At 40.3% G+C, this 23688-nt stretch overlaps 2 protein-coding genes across 10 annotated transcripts in view; both read left to right on the top strand.

Annotated features, from left to right (window-relative positions):
• The first annotated feature begins 1041 nt into the window (after positions 1-1041).
• On the top strand, positions 1042-12291 carry mtfmt (mitochondrial methionyl-tRNA formyltransferase). Its single transcript, XM_069687584.1, has 9 exons — positions 1042-1357; positions 5331-5528; positions 7159-7281; positions 7364-7466; positions 7564-7639; positions 7735-7826; positions 7898-7976; positions 9125-9198; positions 11672-12291. Exons 1-9 carry the CDS (start codon positions 1155-1157, stop codon positions 11855-11857), a joined length of 1134 nt encoding a protein of 377 aa, XP_069543685.1. The 5' UTR covers positions 1042-1154; the 3' UTR covers positions 11858-12291.
• Positions 12292-14894: 2603 nt separating this feature from the next.
• Positions 14895-23688, top strand: part of celf1 (cugbp, Elav-like family member 1) — a 51343-nt gene continuing 42549 nt past the window's right edge. For 4 of the 9 annotated variants that reach the window (XM_069687585.1, XM_069687588.1, XM_069687586.1 and 1 more), the window contains exons 1-2: positions 14895-15249; positions 17612-17738. In XM_069687585.1, coding sequence (XP_069543686.1) covers positions 17635-17738 — 104 coding nt within the window. In that variant the 5' untranslated portion in view covers positions 14895-15249; positions 17612-17634. Of the gene's footprint in view, positions 15250-17611; positions 17739-21267; positions 21356-21384; positions 22252-23688 lie in introns of those variants that run through there. The other 5 variants (XM_069687597.1, XM_069687596.1, XM_069687589.1 and 2 more) reach the window with 4 other exon arrangements.

Here is a 23688-nt window from a genome sequence, read left to right as displayed (position 1 = left end):
TTGCCAAAAAATTGCCCCAAAAAAATCTAAATATCAGGCTATCAAGATGCTGAACTCTCTCCCCTCTCTCCCCCTTGACCAATAAAGTCTGAACTTTTGCGCTATGAACCCGTATTTGCCCTACGTTGTACTTATATATACTGCAGTTAAGCGTCACTGTGGTTGTTGTCTGCTTTATGGCTTTTTATTGTTACATATTTATACTTTTCTTGTTTTATCTTTTTGTTTTGCACACTGTGGGACTGTGAGAAACAATATTTCGATCTCTCTGTATGTCTTGTACGTATGGTGGATTGACATTAAAGTTGAAGTTGAAGAACAAGAAGTTATTTTTTGGATGCTGTGGAGCTAGTTAAATCCTGAAATCTGAAGTTCAGGCTATACAAACAAAATTTCTCCAATTTCCAATCCCTCCTAAATTTAAAGACTTCAAAACTTTAAATGAAATTCATTACAAGAAGATTTAAATATGAGGTAGAGAACTGCCATTTATGCAGCATGAATATAGAAACAACTGAACACCTCTTTTACACTTGTAAACCAAAGATAATGGAGCTCCTGCATGATTGGTTCAAATCCAAATCCTTAAATAGACAATTCTTCTCCTTTGAATGTTTACGACTAGGATTAATTTTGAAGGACAAACAAATTGAATTGATTGTGAACAACATAATAATCATAACCAAATATTATATACATAAATGTGGATTTGCTGATTTCTCTCCAGTGTGGAATAAACTTAAAAATGAACTCTCACTCAAAAGCAAATGTAGAAGAAAAGTTAAGCAAACCCACAAAGTTAGTTGCACTTTTGTCTGAATATGATTTAATCTAACCTTTTGTTCTACTCCTTAGAGGTTTTATTATTATTATTGTTTTTTTTTTTTACTTTGGTTTGGTATATATTGACATCTATTTATATAGATATATATATACAGTATAAAGAAAATATATAAAGAAAAAAGTTAACTCCTGAAGATGGCAGCGATGCAACACTAAAGGATGCACTCTCCCGTTCAACACAGAAGAAGAGGAAGCGGAAGTTCATATGAGAAACATGGCGGCGCCCTGTGTCTGTACCATTGACAGGGCAAAACAACTATAGTCGGAGGAACTTTCTCAGCGTCAACAGACATCAAACATCTGGTTTTAGTATGTGGACGTGCCGCAGGCCGGTCGCTGCTTATCTGAAGATCTGTAGCCGCTTCCAGCACCGCTGCACGAGGACGACGTGGAGGAGCGACACCGACCGGAGCCTGCGGCGGCTCGGTTCGACATCCGGACCCCCGTGGAGGCTCCTGTTCTTCGGCACCGATCAGTTTGCTGTCGAGTCTCTGAAACTGCTCACATCCAGCAGGTGCGACTCCCACACAAGACGCCGAGTCACACAGTTTATAAATAATTTATATTACATATTCTATTATATTAGCATCACTGAAATGCCAATAAAACACACTCTCTAGTGTAATATTGCGATTATACAACAAGTCACCAACTAAATAAAATATGTAAACAAAATATTTTCATATTGTGGGGCAATTTCCTAAGAGTGTGATCTCACGTTTCCATGGCAACACATGGGTTATGACAGTCGCGTCAGTACTCTTTATTTTTTATTTTATTCTTCGGATTCAACTGGGTACCACCAACTTTAAAAAAAACAACTTTCCTTAAGTAAGTATAGTGTTTTTTTTTAATTATTTTTTTTTAACTTTATTTAGAACATACAAAAAAACAGTACAGAACAAAACGTCAGAAAGACGCTTATGTAACGTACGCAATGTTTACTACTCCAGGAAGTAGTCCGAGCCTTAGCAACCACCTAGCAACAGAGGATTTTTTTGTTGTTGTCTCCAACTGAATAAATACAGAACATAGAAACACTAAACTGATCAGCGAGGGCAGTCTGGTTGGAACAAAGATATTTAATGAACAAAGATATCTGAGGAACAAAGATATCTGAAGAACAAAGATATTTGATGAACAAAGATATCTGATGAACAAAGATATCTGAAGAACAAAGATATCTGATGAACAAAGATATCTGAAGAACAAAGATATCTGAAGAACAAAGATATTTGATGAACAAAGATATCTGATGAACAAAGATATCTGAAGAACAAAGATATTTGATGAACAAAGATATCTGAAGAACAAAGATATCCATGTTCTCATGTGTTTTTAACATTTTACCACCATGTCATGTGTTCAAACCAAACCGGTCCAGCTAGCCTCCGCTAGGACTGTAAGTGCGTGACTATCCGTGGTGTTATGGTACGGGTGCTCAGAGCGACCAAAAAGGACCAAAAGAGACCCGACTTCACCAAATGGGTCATTTAATAGAACTATAACAAGTAGAAACTACATTAGATTACATAGTATATGAAATTCTAATTATATATTCCCATTGAGAAGGTGGAGTGATATTTCTAGTGTTGAGCAGGGTGTAAAGTCATCATGATGATTTGTTCCACGTGTTCAGTTGACCAATCAGATCTCTGGGGGCGGAGCTACTTGTTGTATAATTGAAGCTCATTACATGCAGAGCTGCATCAGATGTTTTTAGGTTTAGGATCATTTCTTGAGAGTGTAAACAAGGTGGCTATGGACAGCAGGGAGGATTGGGGGGTCTCCCAAGGCCAAACACAGACATTATCTCATGTTTTATTTTTTTTAGAAAAGTGCATGTGATGTATTTATCATAAATCATTGTTTGTGTAAACTACATCAGATTGGTGTTTTTTTTTATCAATAGATGTGGTTATTAAGTATAATTTACTATATATATGTAAAACTAATAGAAACTAAAGTTTTGTTTGGCCAACCAGCTGTGATTACATGTACTTGTATTCAAAATTACAATCTAACCAGTCAAAATATAAATTTGAGATGGCTGCATTTGACATCTGACTAGTAAATGTTACAGTTTAAGAACTCAAATATAAACAAATATATCTTGATTATTTATTTTTTATGTAAAAGCAGCTTCCACAAATACAAACCCATCTTTCTTGCTGCAGCCTCGTATGTTTCTCTTAGTAGACATTTTTCTGATTATGTCAAAGAGGCTTAAAGTGAATCTTATAATGCATTTCAGAGAAATTAATGATACAATTTATTGGAAAACAGTGACCTCATCTCCAACGTACAGTGCATCCGGAAAGTATTCACAGCGCTTCACCTTTTCCACATTTTGTTATATTACAGCCTTATTCCAAAATGGATTAAATTCATTTTTTCCCTCAAAATTCTACACACAATACCCCATAATGACGACGTGAAATACATTTTTTTTTTAAATTTTTGCAAATCTATTAAAAATCAAAAACAAAAACAAAAATCACATGTATTCACAGCCTTTGCCATTACACTCAAAATTGAGCTCAGGTGCATCCTGTTTCCACTGATCATCCTTGAGATGTTTCTACAACTTGATTGGAGTCCACCTGTGCTAAATTCAGTTGATTGGACATGATTTGGAAAGACACACACCGTCTATATAAGGTCCCACAGTTGACAGTGCATGTCAGAGCACAAACCAAGCCATGAAGTCTAAAGAATCGTCTGTAGACCTCTGAGACAGGATTGTATGGAGGCTCAGATCTGGGGAAGGGTACAGAAACATTTCTGCAGCATTGAAGGTCCCAATGAGCACAGTGGCCTCCATCATCCGTAAATGGAAGAAGTTTGAACCACCAGGACTCTTCCAAGAGTCGGCCGCCTGGCAAAACTGAGCGATTGGGGGAGAAGGGCCTTAGTCAGGGAGGTGACCAAGAACCCGATGGTCACTCTGACAGAGCTCCAACATTGCTCTGTGAAGAGAGGAGAACCTTCCAGAAGGACAACCATCTCTGCAGCACTCCACCAAGCAGGCCTGTATGGTAGAGTGGCCAGACGGAAGCCACTCCTCAGTAAAAGACACATGACAGCCCACCTGGAGTTTACCAAAAGACACCTGAAGGACTTTCAGACCATGAGAAACTAAATTCTCTGGTCTGATGAAACAAAGATTGAACTCTTTGGCCTCAATGCCAAGCGTCACGTTTGGAGGAAACCAGGCACCGCTCATCACCTGGCCAATACCATCTCTACGGTGAAGCATGGTGGTGGCAGCATCATGCTGTGGGGATGTTTTTCAGCAGCAGGAACTGGGAGACTAGTCAGGATGGAGGGAAAGATGAATGCAGCAATGTACAGAGACATCCTTGATGAAAACCTTCTCCAGAGCGCTCTGGACCTCAGACTGGGGCGAAGGTTCATCTTCCAACAGGACAACGACCCGAAGCACACAGCCAAGATAACAAAGGAGTGTCTTCGGGACAACTCTGTGAATGTCTTTGAGAGGCCCAGGCAGAGCCCAGACTTGAACCCGATTGAACATCTCTGGAGAGATCTGAAGATGTCTGAGCACCGACGCTCCTCATCCAACTTGATGGAGCTTGAGAGGTCCTGCAAAGAAGAACGGGAGAAACTGCCCAAGAATAGGAGCCAAGCTTATAGCATCATACTCAAAAAGACTTGAGGCTGTAATTTCTGCCAAAGGTGCTTTAACAAAGTATTGAGCAAAGGCTGTGAATACTTATGTACGTGTTATATTTTTGTTCTTTATTTTTAATAGATTTGCAAAAATTTTTAAACAAACTATTTTCACTTAGTCATTATGGGATATTGTGTGTAAAATGTTGAGGGAAAAAATGAATTTAATCCATTTTGGAATAAGGCTGTAACATAACAAAAAATGAAGCGCTGTGAATACTTTCCGGATGCACTGTATGTACAGCCCAGACTTTGATTGGCCAATCAAACTTGTCTTGTATAAACTTTTACTGACCATGGACCGTTAGGCCAGTGGTTCTGTTGGACTGAAAAAAAAGATTTCCAAGCAGCTTCGTACGTACGCAAGTTCACAACTCAGAACAGCAAAGAAACTTGAAGAAGGACCTGATTAATACAGGAACAAAATTATCTGTACAGATTTTAGGAAGTTCACATAAATAATGAACATAATTAAAATTGACTTCAACACTAGAAATTCTGCTGTACTGGAAGTGATTTCCAGAGATGTCACTTCATTAATCCCATTTCCAACCTCCTTTTTCATTACCTAGTATTTCATAATAATAATATATTTTATTTATGTAGTGCTTTTCAAGATACTCAAAGACACTTTACGGGTTAAAATGATCAATAAAAGTATAAATCACATTAAAATCTGTAGAAAAGCAGAATTTAAAGAGGTGCGTTTCCAGTTGTGATTTGAATGTGGCCAGATCACATAAAACCCTGAATAACGTTGTCCCAGAATAACGAACCTTCATGCTCTGCTGTAGGAGCTCCGGCGACGGGATCGTGGAGACCCTGGAAGTTGTCACGTTGTCCAGCGACGTCCCGGTGAAGAAGTTCGCTCAACGGAACCGGCTTCCTCTCCACAGCTGGCCGCCCGACGACGTGGACGGACGGTTCGATGTCGGGGTGGTCGTGTCCTTCGGCTGTTTGCTCCCCGAGAGACTAATCAACAAGTTCCCTTAGTGAGTATCGGTGATGATAAGTGACTGAATTCATCACCAAAGTAAAGTCAGAGATCTCAAGGATGTGGTCGTGACAGGTCAGGAAGCACCAACAGTTTTCAAGTCAAAGCTTATTTGGAAGAGAAAACAAAGGCAAACAGTAAAACGTAAAATGCAAATGTTGTAAACATCCATCAATGTTTACAAACCTGCTTTCCGTTTCACCTTTGACCTCCTGTACAAGTTGTTGTGTGTGCACAGTTTTTCCAGCTCTGGTCTTTTTGGTAAAGTGTTTACTCCCGTTGCCACAGCAACAGGATGGTTGTAGCATGGAATACCCGGCTTCATATATACATATTTATACATATGTGTACATATAAATACATAGATTCACTTTTTGCACACTTTATGGTGTTGTAAAAGTGAAACACTTGAAACTAACCCACACATTCAGTTACCCATAATTACAAAATGAAAACTTTTTCGAATTTTTTGCAAATTTCTAAAACACAAAAACTGAGATCTCTCATTTTTAAAGGACCTCTATGTATTTGGCTTCAAATCGGACCAGTTTCATTAAGAAGCTCCCCAGCGAGACGCTGCGTCTCACTGCAAGGACGGTGTTCGCCACATAAAGAGCTGTACCTTCAGATCAATGAATCTTTTGCCTCCTTTCTGAGTCTCTTAAAAGCCGTTTGACAAAAGTCCCAGAAGGCCGTCACACGAGGTGCTCGACTGTGAAGGCCGGATTAGTGGAGTGCTGCCAGGATGCTCGTTCTTTTGACCCATTCCTCGATCTCTGTAGACGACCTCTGAAACATTCTTCTGGTCCCTTGTCATCTCCCTGACCAAGAAACATATTTGTTCAGCTTGTCTGGCTTTGAAAACACAGAAAAGGTTCTACGAAAAGTCCTGGTGTAGACATTTCTTCCATTTCACAAGTGTTAAGGCCGCTGTTCATCCAGAACCGCTGGAAGCATTAGAAATGGTTTCATATCCTCGTCTTACCACAGTTCCTTGGGCTTCATGGCTTTGTTTGTTTTTGTTCTGAAGCCTTTTTAAACCACATTTAATATTAATTTAATTATTAATATTAATAAACCTTAATTTAAAAAAAGGCGACCGACTTTCTGTGCAGCGTCGAAGCGGACGTCATTAAGCGCATCTTCACCTTCGTCCGCAGCAAGCTGCTCTCTGGAAAGTTTACAAAGCAACACCACAAGCCAGACAATAATAATGCTGAACGGGCGTTCCAACAGTTTTGAGAAATAAAAAAATAAAAATCTTTGACTTCTATAAAGTCAATCCACTATATGACATACAGATGGATCGAAAAACCGTTTTTCACAGTCACAAGAAGAAAAGCATAAATACGCCACAACAACAATAAAACAGACAACGCGGTGCAAATTCTAAACATTTCTCACTTTGTGGTTCGATTGATCACAAAAAATGACAATTTTATTCATTTACAATTAAATCCACAAAGCAATAAAGTGTGTAAAAAAAATGCTGGGGTCTGAATATTTTGTGAATAAATACACATGTACTGTATACATACACATACCAAGACATACAATCCAACCTACACTTAAAGCATTAAATCAGAAATGGTAATAAAACGTGTTTCTGTGCTGTGTTTCGGTTGCAGTGGGGTTTTGAACGTTCACCCCAGCCTGCTGCCGCGGTGGAGAGGTCCGGCACCCGTCTTCCACACTGTCATGCACGGCGACGCCGTGACGGGAGTCACCATCATCCAGATCCGCCCTTACAGGCAAGCAGAGGACAAACCTACTCTTCTCGTCTCTGTTCCTGACTACATATTTAAATTAAAAAAACACGTATTCTCCTGTCAGGTTTGACGTGGGCCCCGTTCTGAACCAGGAGGTCCATCGGGTCCCCGAGAACGGCACCGCCGACGAGCTTGGAGGCGTCCTTGCCGCCAGAGGAGCACATCTGGTGAGCTGTCGGCCCGTTCACGCTAGAAGATGGTTCCTTTATACCGTTACCAACAGGATGGTTTACAGACTCGCTGTGTTTGTGTTCTTGCCTGCAGCTGATGGACACGTTGATGACGCTGCCCGAGAGAATCGCAAATCAGAGGGAGCAAAGACAGACAAGCGCAACATTCGGTATGTAGGTCTGAACTACTACGTAGAGACAGTCTCTCTAAACGTGAAATAAAGAGGAAGTCGTCCAACTTACACTTTCTCATTTTTACCAACAGCCCCAAAAATCAGTACGTCCATGAGTTGGGTGGTGTGGGAGGAGCAGACCTGTGACCAGATCGATCGCCTGTATCGTGCCATCGGATCGCGTGTACGTCGGTTCAGTTTCAATCATGCAAAATGTTGAATATCACCATCGTGATCGTTTCCTCTCGTCATCAGATACCTCTGAGGACCACGTGGATGGGCAGGACAATAAAACTTCTGGATTTTGTTGGAAAATGTCACATCTCAATATCGGGTTTGTTTCCCCAAATTTGGAATTATTTCAATTTATTTTTTATTTTATTTTTCGGGTTCAACTGGAAGCCACCAACTTTAAAAAAAAAAATGGTTTCGCTATGTAAGTATAAAGTGTATCTTTTATGTATTTATTTTTTTTACTTTATTTAGAACATACAAAAAAACAGTACAGAACAAAACGTCAGTAGACTCTTATGTAATGTACGCAATGTTTACTACTCCAGGAAGTAGTCCGACCCTTAGCAACCACCTAGCAACAGAGAGGATTTCTAGTCTCCAACTGAATAAATACAGAACATAGAAACACTAAACTGATCAGCTAGCTCAATCTGGTTGGAACAAAGATATCTGATGAACAAAGATATCTGATAAACAAGGATATCTGATGAACAAAGACATATGATAAACAAAGCATATCTGATGAACAAAGATATCCATGTTCTCATGTGTTTTTAACATTTTAGCTCCGTGTCATGTGTTCAAACCAAACCGGTCCAGCTAGCCTCCTCTAGGATTGTAAGTGCGTGACTATCCGTGGTGTTACGGTACGGGTGCTCAGAGCGACCAAAAAGGACCAAAAGGGACCCGACTTCACCAAATGGGTCATTTAATAGAACTATAACAAGTAGAAACTACATTATATTACATATTATATGAAACTCTATTCTAATTATATTTTCCCACTGAGGAGGTGGAGTGATATTTCTAGTGATGAGCAGGGTGTGATGATGTCATGATGATTTGTTCCAGATGTTCAGTTGACCAATCAGATCTCTGGGGGCGGAGTGTTATATAATTATGTACACTATACAGGAAAATGAATCACCTGTTTACCCTTTGATCCTTGTGAACATATCTCAAATGTCATTAACATCAGGATGAGACTTATTGAGCTCGTCAGGAGGAGAGTCTCATAGATCTGGAGATTTGGTTCCATTTGGATCATCAATCTGAGGTCAAACATTCCTGCCACAACAAACCAGACGGGATCATTCAATTCTTCTTAAAGACTTCTATGTAGCTGTTGAAGAATATTGAGTTCTTTGTAAACAGTAAACATTTGAATGGGAATATTTTTATAGCCAAAGGACTTTTAAAAGTGTGAGCCGTACGGTACTTATATTTGACACGCATGTTCTTTTTCAGATCCAAGGAGGACGCCCGTCCCCGGCACAGTCAACTATCTGAAGGAGTCCAACACTCTGGCTGTCTGCTGTAAGGTTTGTTGTTTTTGTTTATTACGTCACCGAGACCGTATCCTTCTATACTCCAGCATTAAAACTATGAATGTAAAAAAGAGCTGTGTAGAATTATATTCGTTCATTAATTTTGTATCTGTAGGTGATGTATAAAAGTCTTGAATGACAGATTTTGAGATTTTTTTAATGGGAACACTCTAATAATGTGACGGTGAAGAGTTTTTTTTACATGACCAAACATGCCTTTGCATCATATTATAGCAAGAAAAAAAAACTACTTCATGGCAGCATTTTTCTTTGATTGATCTCTCCGTAAATTTTTAGTATATAGTAAATTATACAGTGGGTACGGAAAGTATTCAGACCCCTTTACATTTTTCACTCTTTGTTTCATTGCAGCCATTTGCTAAAATCAAAAAAGTTCATTTTATTTCTCATTAATGTACACTCAGCACCCCATCTTGACAGAAAAAAACAGAAATGTAGAAATTTGTGCAAATTTATTAAAAAAGAAAAACTGAAATATCACATGGTCATAAGTATTCAGACCCTTTGCTGTGACACTCATATTTAACTCACATGCTGTCCATTTCTACTGATCCTCCTTGAGATGGTTCTACTCCTTCATTGGAGTCCAGCTGTGTTTAATTAAACTGATTGGACTTGATTAGGAAAGGCACACACCTGTCTATAGAAGACCTTACAGCTCACAATGCATGTCAGAGCAAATGAGAACCATGAGGTCGAAGGAACTGTCCAAGGAGCTCAGAGACAGAATTGTGGCAAGGCACAGATCTGGCCAAGGTTACAAAATAATTTCTGCAGCACTCAAGGTTCCTAAGAGCACAGTGGCCTCCATAATCCTTAAATGGAAGAAGTTCGGGACGACCAGAACTCTTCCTAGACCTGGCCGTCCAGCCAAACTGAGCAATCGTGGGAGAAGAGCCTTGGTGAGAGAGGTAAAGAAGAACCCAAAGATCACTGTGGCTGAGCTCCAGAGATGCAGTAGGGAGATGGGAGAAAGTTCCACAAAGTCAACTATCACTGCAGCCCTCCACCAGTCGGGGCTTTATGGCAGAGTGGCCCGACGGAAGCCTCTCCTCAGTGCAAGACATATGAAAGCCCGCATAGAGTTTGCCAAAAAACACATGAAGGACTCCCAGACTATGAGAAATAAGATTCTCTGGTCTGATGAGACCAAGATTGAACTTTTTGGCGTTAATTCTAAGCGGTATGTGTGGAGAAAACCAGGCACTGCTCATCACCTGCCCAATACAATCCCAACAGTGAAACATGGTGGTGACAGCATCATCGGGCGGCACGGTGGTGCAGTGGTTAGCACTGTCACCTCACAGCAAAAAGGTTCCGGGTTCGAATCCGGTCCTGGGCCTTTCTGTGCAGCGTTTGCATGTTCTCCCTGTGCTTGCGTGGGTTCTCTCCGGCTTCCTCCCATCATCCAAAAACATGCACCTCAGGTCAGGTTACCTGGCGCCGCGCTAGTGGCAGCCTGCTGCAGCATCTCCCCCCTGACAGCCCCCCTGCTGTAGTGAAGACATTTCCCCTCGGGGATTAATAAAGTGTATAAAATAAAAATAAAAAATGCTATGGGGGTGTTTTTCAGCTGCAGGGACAGGGCGACTGGTTGCAATTGAAGGAAAGATGAATGCGGCCAAGTACAGAGATATCCTGGAAGAAAACCTCTTCCAGAGTGCTCTGGACCTCAGACTGGGCCGAAGGTTCACCTTCCAACAAGACAATGACCCTAAGCACACAGCTAAAATAACAAAGGAGTGGCTTCGGAACAACTCTGTGACCATTCTTGACTGGCCCAGCCAGAGCCCTGACCTAAACCCAATTGAGCATCTCTGGAGAGACCTGAAAATGGCTGTCCACCAACGTTCACCATCCAACCTGACGGAACTGGAGAGGATCTGCAAGGAAGAATGGCAGAGGATCCCCAAATCCAGGTGTGAAAAGCTTGTTGCATCATTCCCAAGAAGACTCATGGCTGTACGAGCTCAAAAGGGTGCTTCTACTCAATACTGAGCAAAGGGTCTGAATACTTATGACCATGTGATATTTCAGTTTTTCTTTTTTAATAAATTTGCACAAATTTCTACATTTCTGGGGGTTTTTTTTCTGTCAAGATGGGGTGCTGAGTGTACATTAATGAGAAATAAAATGAACTTTTTTAATTTTAGCAAATGGCTGCAATGAAACAAAGAGTGAAAAATTTAAAGGGGTCTGAATACTTTCCGTACCCACTGTACATAGTCATTATTACTGTATTCTGTTGTCTCTTTATATTCTTATCTCTGAATAACTCTCTCTTGCCATTTTCATTGACCTCTTATTTAAGTCCTATTTATCGCATCTTATGCATGTAAATTCCTTCTTTTGCTTTTTATCTACGTGAAGCGCGCTGAATTTTGCCGCCCAAGTAGCTTCAATATGTTTTAGTCTCTTAACTCTCGGTGTGTGTTTCCCGTTGCAGGACGGCTGGGTGGGATTCAGAGCAGTGCTCCTGAATAAAAGGCTGACAGCAGCAGATTTCTATAACGGCTACCTGCATCGGACCCTGCGGAGAATAACGCCCGGGCAGATGGCTGAAGGCCAGTTTCTCAGCAGGAAAAGAGGAATGGATGCACGTCACATGAGAAAGAACCCAACGTTGTGTTGAAACAATAATATTCTTCATGATGTGAAATGTTGAAATGTCTGTTTTAAGACATCTAAATATACAACACATTTATTGTATTGCTGTATTTTATTTATTGATTTTGTGCAACGGTACCAGTCATAATTTTAGTCACACCATCCGACTCCTCCCCTTCAAGGCTTTTTTTTTTTTTAAATACTTTAAATATTTTCCACAATGCAGAAACACCCTTCCATAATTTTGCTATTCCTGCATTTTTTTTTTATTGTGGGAATTTGCAAAAACTGCAAGTCGAAGAAAAAAATAATGTTTTTTTTTTTTTTAAACCACTATTAAAGAAGAAAGATCATATGTAATCACTTCCTTTGATAATAAGGATACTTCGAATGGAAGCATTGGAAATATTACAGCGCTCAACTTTTTTTTTCAGAAAAATAAAAGTTACATAAAAGTGACCTGACTTTACAGACAGTGTGACTATTATGGAATAGAGTTGACGGTATCGTTCAAAAATATTTGATACTAGTACCGATTCCTTGACCTCAATCCCAGTTAAAAAAAAATAATTAAAAAAAAAAAAAAAAATCAATTTTAAGAATAAGAAAATGTTTATTTTTATGGTAAAAATCATTAAATTTCTGGTAGGATAAATGATACAAAAATTGATCACCGTTCTCTAAATGTCTCATATGCACGGCGTCACTGGACATTACAGTGTATCATGGAGATACGAGTGAGCGAGCTGCACGCACACATTCAGTCCCCCAGTTACTGCTGGGTGCACAACTCAGGCAGCTACATGGCCAAAAATATGTAAAAGACGTTGTAAAGTCAGTATTTATTCAAGCTGAAACCAGGAGAGTTCATCTACCAGGGTGTCTGGATGGTAAATGTATGTGAACCTTCAGCATTGGCAGTAAATTTGAAGTTCAAATTAGAGTTAAGTGTTTTCAGTCAATGGGGCTGATTGTCAGGTGTGAGTGGGTGCCCTGTTTGTTTGTTTGTTTGTTTGTTTGTTTTTTAAAACCACAGTGTTACCCTCCCCACGAGTGGTCCACCTCAAAGATCACTCCAAGAGCAAGGCAAGCTTATTTGTATAGCACATTTGAACAACAAGGTAATTCAAAGTGCTTCACTTAAAACCATCAAAAGCATCAAAACATCAGGCAAAAGAAAAAGACATTTAAAAACAGTTAAGAACATTGATTAAAACATTAAAAACAGTCATTAAAACATTAAGTAAGCTAAAAAATAGGACAAAAGTTACAGTGCAGTTTAAGACATCCTCAGATCTGGTTCAGTGAAAGGCAACAAACAGAAAAGTCTTGATTTAAAGGAGCTGAGGGGTGCACCAGACCTGCAGCTTTCTGGGAGTTTGTTCCAGATATGCGGAGCGTAGAAACTGAACACTGCATCTCCATGTTTAGTTCTGACTCTGGGAGCAGAAAGGAGACTTGTCCCAGACGACCTGAGGGGTCGGGATGGTTCATAAGGTAGCAGCAGATCACAAATGTATTTTGTGCTTTATAAACCAACAGCAGGATTTTAAAGTGGATTCTTTGTTGGACAGGAAGCCGGTGTAAAGACCTCAGAACTGGAGTGATGTGATCCAGTTTGCTGCAGCTGTCTGACTGACTTTTTACAGAGACCCTTAAAAAAAACCATTGCCAATTAAATCATTTGAATTAAAAAAAATGTTTTTGTGCCAAATCCCAGCAGAAGTAATCTCAGGCTGCTGAAGATAGTGAAGTCACACAGAACCTCAGAACTGTACAACAGAGGAACCCACAAATCAAGATCAAGTTGGCTAAAGATGATGTGAATTAAACAAAAGGAAATTGTTAGAAATTTGTTTTGTATGTGGCTGAGACCAACATAGATCAAATGTTCTGTTTGGAGAAAAGGAAAACTTGGTGCTGATGATGTCTCACCGGGCCGGGGAAGCTGATCTCTGCAGAGGAACGGGCTGAAAGTCCTCCACGCCGACGTGCAGGACGTGTCCACAGATACCAGAGACATTTCATTGCTGTTATTGCTGCACAAGGATGTCACATAGTTCACGGAAAGCACATATTTTTTTGCCACTCAAAGATATGCAATATTGAATAATTTTCTTCAATCAACATATCACCATGTATATTTTTTTTCTCATTTTTTAAAATTTCTTTATTTACTTTTTAGTACTTGTGTGAAAATTGAATGATTTAGGTCATATTTGTGCAGAAATTGGGAGACAATTCTAAAAGGATTTGCAAACTTTGGTGCAGCACATTATTGAAGTTTGGTAATATGAAGGCTACAAAATACGTACTTCAAAATCCATTTTTGATAATTCAATACATTGTTTGCACAAAAAGGAAGTGCAATGTCTTACAACTGAGGATGTGTACCTTAATGCATACTGTCTGACTGGACTGATGCAGGGAAGTGCAACAATTAGTCGCCTGAATTATATGGTGAGACCACATCTCACATAAACCGCGTTGCTTCTAGTTTTGCTGTCTAAACACAGAGCCAAACAGCGAGGAAGAACTGATGGCAGGTAGTTTATCAAAGATTATGGATGGCATTTTTAAATTACACTTCCAAATTAGCCGTCACATTTGTTTGTATTTTTAACACCTTATTTATCATTCTCAAATAGCCTGTTCATCAGCCTAAGAAAAAAGAATAAAAATGAAACCTAAACCAGCTAATTTGGAAGTATGCAAAAAATCAAAACCCTGCGTCCATTTCGATTTTGTTTTCATGCAAACCCGATTTAGATATCATTTTTTTCTTTTTGCTGGTAAAACAGGATAAAATAAGTGCATAAGATGGGTGAAAAAGAACCTGTAAAATCTAAAGATAGATATAGCTACATATATAAATCATAAAATACAACTTTAACCCCATTAATAAGAGCATGTTGGACAGGAGGAAATGACCGACCCTGACAGGCTTCCATTCTACGGACCGTACCACCTTCTGCTTTAGCCGAGGGGGGGGGGGGGGGGCAGTCACGTGCACGTCTGTGTCCGTTTCCATCAGCAACAATCACCGAAGATCATAAGAGGGACGTGTTTTCTTTTCGGGATATATTTCTGCATACAGCCATTTGGCTACACTTTGCAGCACGTATCGTGACACTGTTACCAGTCCCCTTCCACCTCCCCCTCCCCCCGCTGCCTTTGCAGTGGTCGAGGGGGGGGGGGGGTATTCGGCCGGAGAGAGAACTGCCATTTTACAAGTGACTGTTAGCCGCATCTCTCAAGTGACAGAGCACAACTTATTCACATGTTGTTGTCAGTTTGTTTTCCCCAGAGTCGCCGACGGCATAAATAACCTTCTGTTGTGAGCAAAACGTCCAAAAAACCCCGACAGTTTGCTTTTAAGCACAAGTGAAATTAACAGTGTTGGCGTAAGAAACACGGGTAAGTTGTTCATCATTTGAAGTTATCAAACATTGTAGCTAGCTGAACGTTAACATAACAAACCGACGGCACGGTAGCTTTCTAAGTAAACAACTAATGATGATTGACAGGTAGTTGACAGTCTGTTAGGTTTGCAGGAGGTAAACTACGATGTGTATTTCGGATGTAGTTTAGCTGTATGGGGCTTTTAATACAACGCTTTTTAGAGGTTTTGTAGTTCACGTATATGTATAGTAAACACACAAACACACACACACACACATATATATATATACACCATGCAGTCTATTATATGCACACATATATACTAAAACACACACATATATAAATATATATATACACATACACCATATAGTCTATAATATACACACATATATACTAAAACACACACATATATAAATATATATATATACACATACACCATATAGTCTATAATATATATATAAATATATATATACACATACACCATATAGTCTATAATATACACACATATACTAAAACACACACATATATAAATATATATATACACATACACCATATAGTCTATAATATACACACATATATACTAAAACACACACATATATAAATATATATATATACACATACACCATATAGTCTATAATATACACACATATATACTAAAACACATATATACACATACAGTCTATTATACACATAAATACGAGAACACACACACATATATATATATATATATATATATATGCACACCATACAGTCTATGATATACTCACAAATACGCACATATATACACGCCATACAGTGTATGATATACACACATCTATACTAACACACATAGAAATATATACACACATATATATATTTATATATACACACACACATATATATATGTGTGTGTGTGTATATGTATATATGTAAATAAAGGCTGTGGTGCATGTGACCCCACTAACTGATCCAAAAGGCCGAAGGCGTTCGTTCAGTCTGGTAAAGTGTTTCTTTTACAACATCCATGTATCTAACATTAAGCAAACACACCGTTATCTCGATTAAACATGTAATTAGTTGACGCTTAAAAAAAAAAGAGAGAGAGATATGATTTTGACGAGCTTAACAAATCCCTCTTTGCATGAAAACTATTTATGTCCACTCCAGGTTTCTAGGGTAGGTAGGTATATACTTTATTAATCCCCGAGGGGAAATTTTTTCGCCACAGCAGCATACATACAGGAGCAATAATAGAAACAATAGAATAAAATAATAATAGAATAGAATAATATAATAGAAAAGCAAAAAAATAAAAATTACGGTCCATTACGGTCCGTTAACTGAACACGAGAGAAAGAAAAAAAAACAACAACTCCGAAGAGAGAAGAAAGGCTTAAAAAATACTAATAATACTAATAACAAGGGGAGGGGAGCTGCTGCAACAGGCTGCCTTCTAAACGGGGAAAAAAAACTGAACGACAGAAAGCAGCAAAGTCGTATTCTTTGGTCCCTTTTTCTGTTTGCAAACAAGCAAATTGCAATCATGGTTGTAAAACTTTTTTAACAAAATGAACACAGCTGTGCTGTAATATGTCCTATCGATGTACTAAATATAAAAAAAAAATAAGTAAATAAATCACGTGCATGGTAAAAAAAAAAAAAGCCCTCCCTGCTGGGAGGTTTCTACATATCTGTCGGCACCAGAAGAGCTTGTTGGAAAGTAGGAAATGAGACAGTGGACGATGTTAGATATGTTCTATTAAAGTGTATTTTCTCACATCATGTATGAACTCAGGGCGCTCTGACGGTGCCGGCAGAGACACAGAAACCTCCTCGCAAGGGCACAAAATACATAAAAAACTTCACTTCCTCTCGTGCGACTCCATCCTCCGGAAAATGTTCAAACTCCCTCACTCTGATGTTTAAACTTCGGTTCGATGCTCTCCACTGTGTCTAGATGCTTTAAGTTTCTGCCACAAGATTGTCTGTCTGTGTTTAGTGAGCAGTTGAATGAATGGATTCTGGATTATGTGCAAATAAATCATCCAAATTATGGAAAAAGAGTCGTATGCTGTTGCTGCCGGGCGTCCTGTAGATATTTAGTTCTACGGGGTCGTAGTTAGTCATGCTGTCCCCGATCTGCTGACTGGACACAGCTGTGTACAATGAGTCCATACTTTATGTTGCTGTTCTGTTTTTATTTTTATTGAATAGCACTCTTGATGATTTAATCCCCGGGTTTATTTATCAGTTCTCAACTTTAGCTCACTGTAAGCATATTTATTCATGTGTTGAGTGTCTTTGTTAAATGTGAAAATCTTTGCTGTTTATTTATGTGTAATGTTGTATGTGTGTGTGTGTGTGTGTGTTTTTTGTCCTGTGTTTTGTGTCTGTTTAGCGGTTGAAGTACAAAAGTCCTGGATGGATAGTCTTGACCCTGAAACCCTGTATGTGTCTCCAGAGCACACCGGGCATCCCATAATCCCCCTCTGTACCTTGGAAGGCTCCGACTTGGCACCCGGGGGGTAAGGAGCCTTCGTCTCTTCTCTGTTCTCCCACAATAAAGGATTTTAGAAAACGTGTCGATACCCATGTGATCCGCCGCCCACAGCGTCCAGCGAAACATCTCATGGTCAAAAATATAAAACTATATCTACGAAGGAAGAACAGATCAAAATCTAATACCAACTTTCTCATGTTTTAAATGTTTATACATTACATGTTTTATAATTTGTTAAATATCAAATATGAGAATATTTGGGATACAATTGAGACTTATGTGTGAGATTGCGCAACACAATTTGGAAAACGCACGTTTTCTGAGAACTTCTGATTTTGAGTATTAGTGAAAGGCGTCTCGTCTTTAGCGATACGCTGAGTTTGGAGGAATTTCTTTTGCTGTTTGGCAGAAACACGAAGCACCTTTTATTAGACGATATACAGTGGGTACGGAAAGTATTCAGACCCCTTTAAATTTTTCACTCTTTGTTTCATTGCAGCTATTTGCTAAAATCAAAAAAGTTCATTTTATTTCTCATTAATGTACACTCAGCACCCCATGTTGACAGAAAAAAACAGAAATGTAGAAATTTGTGCAAATTTATTAAAAAAGAAAAACTGAAATATCACATGGTCATAAGTATTCAGACCCTTTGCTGTGACACTCATATTTAACTCACATGCTGTCCATTTCTTCTGATCCTCCTTGAGATGGTTCTACTCCTTCATTGGAGTCCAGCTGTGTTTAATTAAACTGATTGGACTTGATTAGGAAAGGCACACACCTGTCTATAGAAGACCTTACAGCTCACAATGCATGTCAGAGCAAATGAGAACCATGAGGTCGAAGGAACTGTCCAAGGAGCTCAGAGACAGAATTGTGGCAAGGCACAGATCTGGCCAAGGTTACAAAATAATTTCTGCAGCACTCAAGGTTCCTAAGAGCACAGTGGCCTCCATAATCCTTAAATGGAAGAAGTTCGGGACGACCAGAACTCTTCCTAGACCTGGCCGTCCAGCCAAACTGAGCAATCGTGGGAGAAGAGCCTTGGTGAGAGAGGTAAAGAAGAACCCAAAGATCACTGTGGCTGAGCTCCAGAGATGCAGTAGGGAGATGGGAGAAAGTTCCACAAAGTCAACTATCACTGCAGCCCTCCACCAGTCGGGGCTTTATGGCAGAGTGGCCCGACGGAAGCCTCTCCTCAGTGCAAGACATATGAAAGCCCGCATAGAGTTTGCTAAAAAAAAACACATGAAGGACTCCCAGACTATGAGAAATAAGATTCTCTGGTCTGATGAGACCAAGATTGAACTTTTTGGCGTTAATTCTAAGCGGTATGTGTGGAGAAAACCAGGCACTGCTCATCACCTGCCCAATACAATCCTAACAGTGAAACATGGTGGTGGCAGCATCATGCTATGGGGGTGTTTTTCAGCTGCAGGGACAGGACGACCGGTTGCAATTGAAGGAAAGATGAATGCGGCCAAGTACAGGGATATCCTGGAAGAAAACCTCTTCCAGAGTGCTCTGGACCTCAGACTGGGCCGAAGGTTCACCTTCCAACAAGACAATGACCCTAAGCACACAGCTAAAATAACAAAGGAGTGGCTTCGGAACAACTCTGTGACCATCCTTGACTGGCCCAGCCAGAGCCCTGACCTAAACCCAATTGAGCATCTCTGGAGAGACCTGAAAATGGCTGTCCACCAACGTTCACCATCCAACCTGACGGAACTGGAGAGGATCTGCAAGGAAGAATGGCAGAGGATCCCCAAATCCAGGTGTGAAAAGCTTGTTGCATCATTCCCAAGAAGACTCATGGCTGTACGAGCTCAAAAGGGTGCTTCTACTCAATACTGAGCAAAGGGTCTGAATACTTATGACCATGTGATATTTCAGGTTTTCTTTTTTAATAAATTTGCACAAATTTCCACATTTCTGTTTTTTTCTGTCAAGATGGGGTGCTGAGTGTACATTAATGAGAAATAAAATGAACTTTTTTGATTTTAGCAAATGGCTGCAATGAAACAAAGAGTGAAAATTTTAAAGGGGTCTGAATACTGTATTCTCCTGTCTTTTAGCCTTTAGATTTAAGTTATATTGAACGATGGCAAAGCTGTGGGGTCGCTTCTGGGGCTCAGAATATTTCCTCAAAAAACTTCGATTCTTTTTAGGTTTTCGAAATAAACTCCTGTCGCACAGAAAATAATATTGTGATGGTGTACGCGCCCAAAGACGGGTTCAGGATGTGTTCTGTACGTGGGCGATACAAAGCTTTACCCTAAACTCTAATAATGGGCCTTATTTTAACCGTTGCCAGAGCAACGACAAGTGCGAAGCAGCAGGTCTGTGGAAATTTTTTACAGCGCACGTTGGTTTCTGTGGGCACAAAGCATGTGGTGAAATTAAACATGAACTTTAGATTGTGGTGGTTAATACATTTCCTCTATGCTCATCACTTTGAAACCGCCGCGTTAATCACAGTAAACGCTTGACGACAACAGTCAAACAAAGTACACGCGGATGTGAAACAGATCCTAAAGGTGTAATTCGTAAGAATGAAATCCCTTTTTCTTTTTTTTAATAGGTGGGCGGTAGAGAGTCGGTGTACCGTCCAGGCGGTAGAGAGTCGGTGTACCGTCCAGGCAGTCGGCCCTCAGCTCACCGCTGCACACAGTCAGGCTTGTTGGGTTGAGACATGAGTAATGAGGGTGAAATATCAGAGGGGTCACAGACTCTGATAGATGGCTGATTCTGGCTTTCAGAGGACTCGAAGAGACAAACAGCGTTTGCTCAAACGTTTATGGATTTTTTTTGGACGGTTCACCACCTTGCCATTATTTTTCCTCAGTATAACCGATGCTCAAAACATCGGTGACCTGATACTATTACCTGAGCCTTTGCTACATACCCACCGTTAACATTTACAGCTTTCTCAGTAGAAATGTAGTAAGTTCAACAATGAAACATCGTTCCTTTACTCGGCGGTGGACGTTATAACTCTTGTTTTGCTTCTTGTTTTGCCAAAAGTTTCAGCCGTCGTTGTGTTTGTAGTTTCACTCATCATAGCTAGAAGTTAGAATACACGACTTGATGTCCGATGTCCTCCAATGTTGCGCTGGCAGAGAGTTTACGCCACGGTGACTCACTGTACCATCTGAAGGGAGAAAGTGGCATTATGAGACAAGCTTAGCCGGCGCTAGCCGGTTAGCATGCTAACTCCAAAAGAAAAAGAGTCATTATAATTAGGTCAATTTAAGCCCATTTATCTATTGAATGTAGAGAGAAAGACTTTCTTTAGTATGGCGGTGCAGAGACTGGCCAGGTGCCTGGAGAGAAATAAGCTGATTGACACTTCTGTGCAAAACGATGGAACTCCAGGTTTGGCAGATAGCATCAAGCATGTTTGTGTTACATGGCATCAAAGTTCAAAACATCGTTGCGAGAGAAAAGGAACTCGCATGTAGTGTTTTTAGACAAAGAGATGTTTGGCTTCATCTGGAGTGTGTTGGACTTCTTTAGGTTGCCGGGAGAGAGAGAGAGAGAGAGAGAGAGAGAGAGAGAGAGAGAGAGAGACAACCTGGTGAAGAAGAAATGTTCAGTCCATCAGGATGTGATTCACCACAGCTGATGTTACAACAGGTGGGATTTAGGTTTGTCTGCAGTCATAGGTGTGGGTGTTTACGGCCCTGTGAGTTTTTTTGTGCGCGCACTATGGACCGCACAAAGGCCCCAAAGCCAACGTTAGTTAACATTTCTGTTTTTACACACACACACACAAATCACACACAAACCAGTGCAGCAACGTAGGACAACAGGGCGAAGGCAGCCCCCCTCAGGCCGGAACCTAATTGTTAGCCCCCGGTCTGGCTAGTCCGGGGATTAGCTCCTGGCCGGGGAGCACTATTCTCTCCCCCTTTCATTCCCTCTGCCCACTGGGCCTTATCACCATCAATCTGACACCCTGTTTATCTGACGCTGCAGCCAGATCTGCTGGCCTAGGAAAAATGTTCACAAAGACCGTGGATCATCAGCACTTTGATTGTGGTCGTCCAAATGGCCATTACGCTCTCTGGCCCCAGTTATCCCAGCGTCCTCCTCTCCATCTCCATGCAGCGTTTCGTCTCCCAGTCCCAGAAGCTGGAAAGCCGACCCAAAGGCCTGCCACTTTGTGTCTGTCAGTTGTGCGCTTCATCCCTTCTGAAACCGAGCTGTTAGCCAGAACTTTGTTTGCCGTGTTTGTCGTTCCGGCGGACTGAGGGTTTCCATGTGGATTGGTTTGTTCTGACAAGCTGTTTTCCCTCTTGTGTTTTGTGCGCCGTCACCTTATTATACCAGCGCCCAGGGACCTACCAGCAGGTGCCACGATCTGGAGTTTACCGCTGCCGCCTGATCACTGTGCCAATTTAGCTTCATAGTTTTAAAGAAGAGGAGGAACAAAAAGAAAGCATTTTCTTTTTTTTCGCCATGGCTTCTTTTAAGCTGGATTTCCTCCCGGAGATGATGGTGGACCATTGCTCTTTGAATTCTAGTCCTGTGTAAGTAACTTTGTGTTATATGTTTTGTAGAGTTGCCCGCTGTCCCTCTGAAATGAGATGGAAACCACTGGTCTGTCGGTTTTCTGGTTCATTTACGTTTTGATAGTTTGTTTATTGGATAAAATCCTCAGTCGCTGATGATGAGACGCAGAAACAAAAATACTCGTCGAATTCTCGGGGTCTCGTTTATTAGAACAAAACATAATCGGACAGTGGCAGAAATAAGTAAACCAGAGATACTTTTTATTTAATTCTCTTGTTTTTTGACACCAAAACAAAAAAGTAAACCCAACAGGCGACGCCACCTGAGGGTTACTGGAGTTTTTAAAATGAAATGTTGTCCCATTCTTGCCTAATATAGGATTTCAGCCGTTCAGCTGTTTGGGGTCTCTTATTGTTGTATTTTTCATTTCATGATGCGGCAATTTTTTTAAATGGGAGACCGATCTCGACTGCAGAAAGGTCAGTTTCACACCTGGACTCTTCTACTACGGAACCATGCTGTTGGAATACGTGCAGAATGTGGTTGGACGTTGTTCTGCTGAAATAAACAAGACCTTCCCTGAAAGAGACGTTGTCTGGATGGCAGCATGTGTTGCTCCAAAACCTGAATATATCATTCAGCATTAATGCTTCCTTCCAGATGTTCAAGCTACCCATGCCATGTGCACTAATGCATCCTGTACCATCACAGATGCTGGCTTTAGAACTGAGCTGATAACAAGCTGGATGGTCCCTCTCCTCTTTAGTCTGGAGGATGCCGCGTCCATGATTTCCTAAAAGACTAAAAGTTTGATCCATCAGACCACAAGACAATTTTCTGCTTCACCTCAGACCACCTTCAATGATCTTGGGTCCAGAGAAGGCGGCGGGGTTTCTGGATCATGTTTCTATCTGGTTTCATTATTTTCCCACACAGTCTTTCACAGAGTGGTGAACCTTTCCCCATCTTCACTGCTGAGAGACTCTGACTCTCTGAAATCATCTTTTTTATAGCCAATCATGTTATTGATCTGTTGCCAGGTAACCTAATTAGTTGAGATGTTCCACCAGGTGTTTATTTTTTTTTAATCTTGACACAACTTTTCCAGTCTTTTGTTGACCCCGTCCCAACTTTTTTTTGGACAAAAATTAGCATATATTTTACATAAAACAAAATCAGTTTCAACATTTGATATGTTGTCTTTGGTCTATTTGAAATTAAATATAGGTTTATGTGATTTGTAAATCATTGCATTCTGTTTAATTTACATTTTACAGTTTTCTAGCTTTTTTGGAAACTGTGTTGTAGAAGACTGGCATCAAAAAGCAGTGTTTTTGGGGGGCGTGTCTGTTGATTGACAGGCCTGCGGTGCAGTTAATTTTCCGCTATCGGTGGGCGGGACGCAGTATCGTCGGGTTTCCAATCCACCTCTTCCCCAGCTCGTCCAAACATTT

The sequence above is a fragment of the Brachyistius frenatus genome, unplaced genomic scaffold, assembly GCF_029030835.1.
Source record: "Brachyistius frenatus isolate BFR_SWC_R1_liver_20210118 unplaced genomic scaffold, ASM2903083v1 Contig_476, whole genome shotgun sequence".
Classification (NCBI taxonomy): domain Eukaryota; kingdom Metazoa; phylum Chordata; class Actinopteri; family Embiotocidae; genus Brachyistius; species Brachyistius frenatus.
The sequence above is the reverse complement of the archived record's forward strand: the minus strand, read 5'-3'. Positions and strand labels throughout refer to the sequence as shown.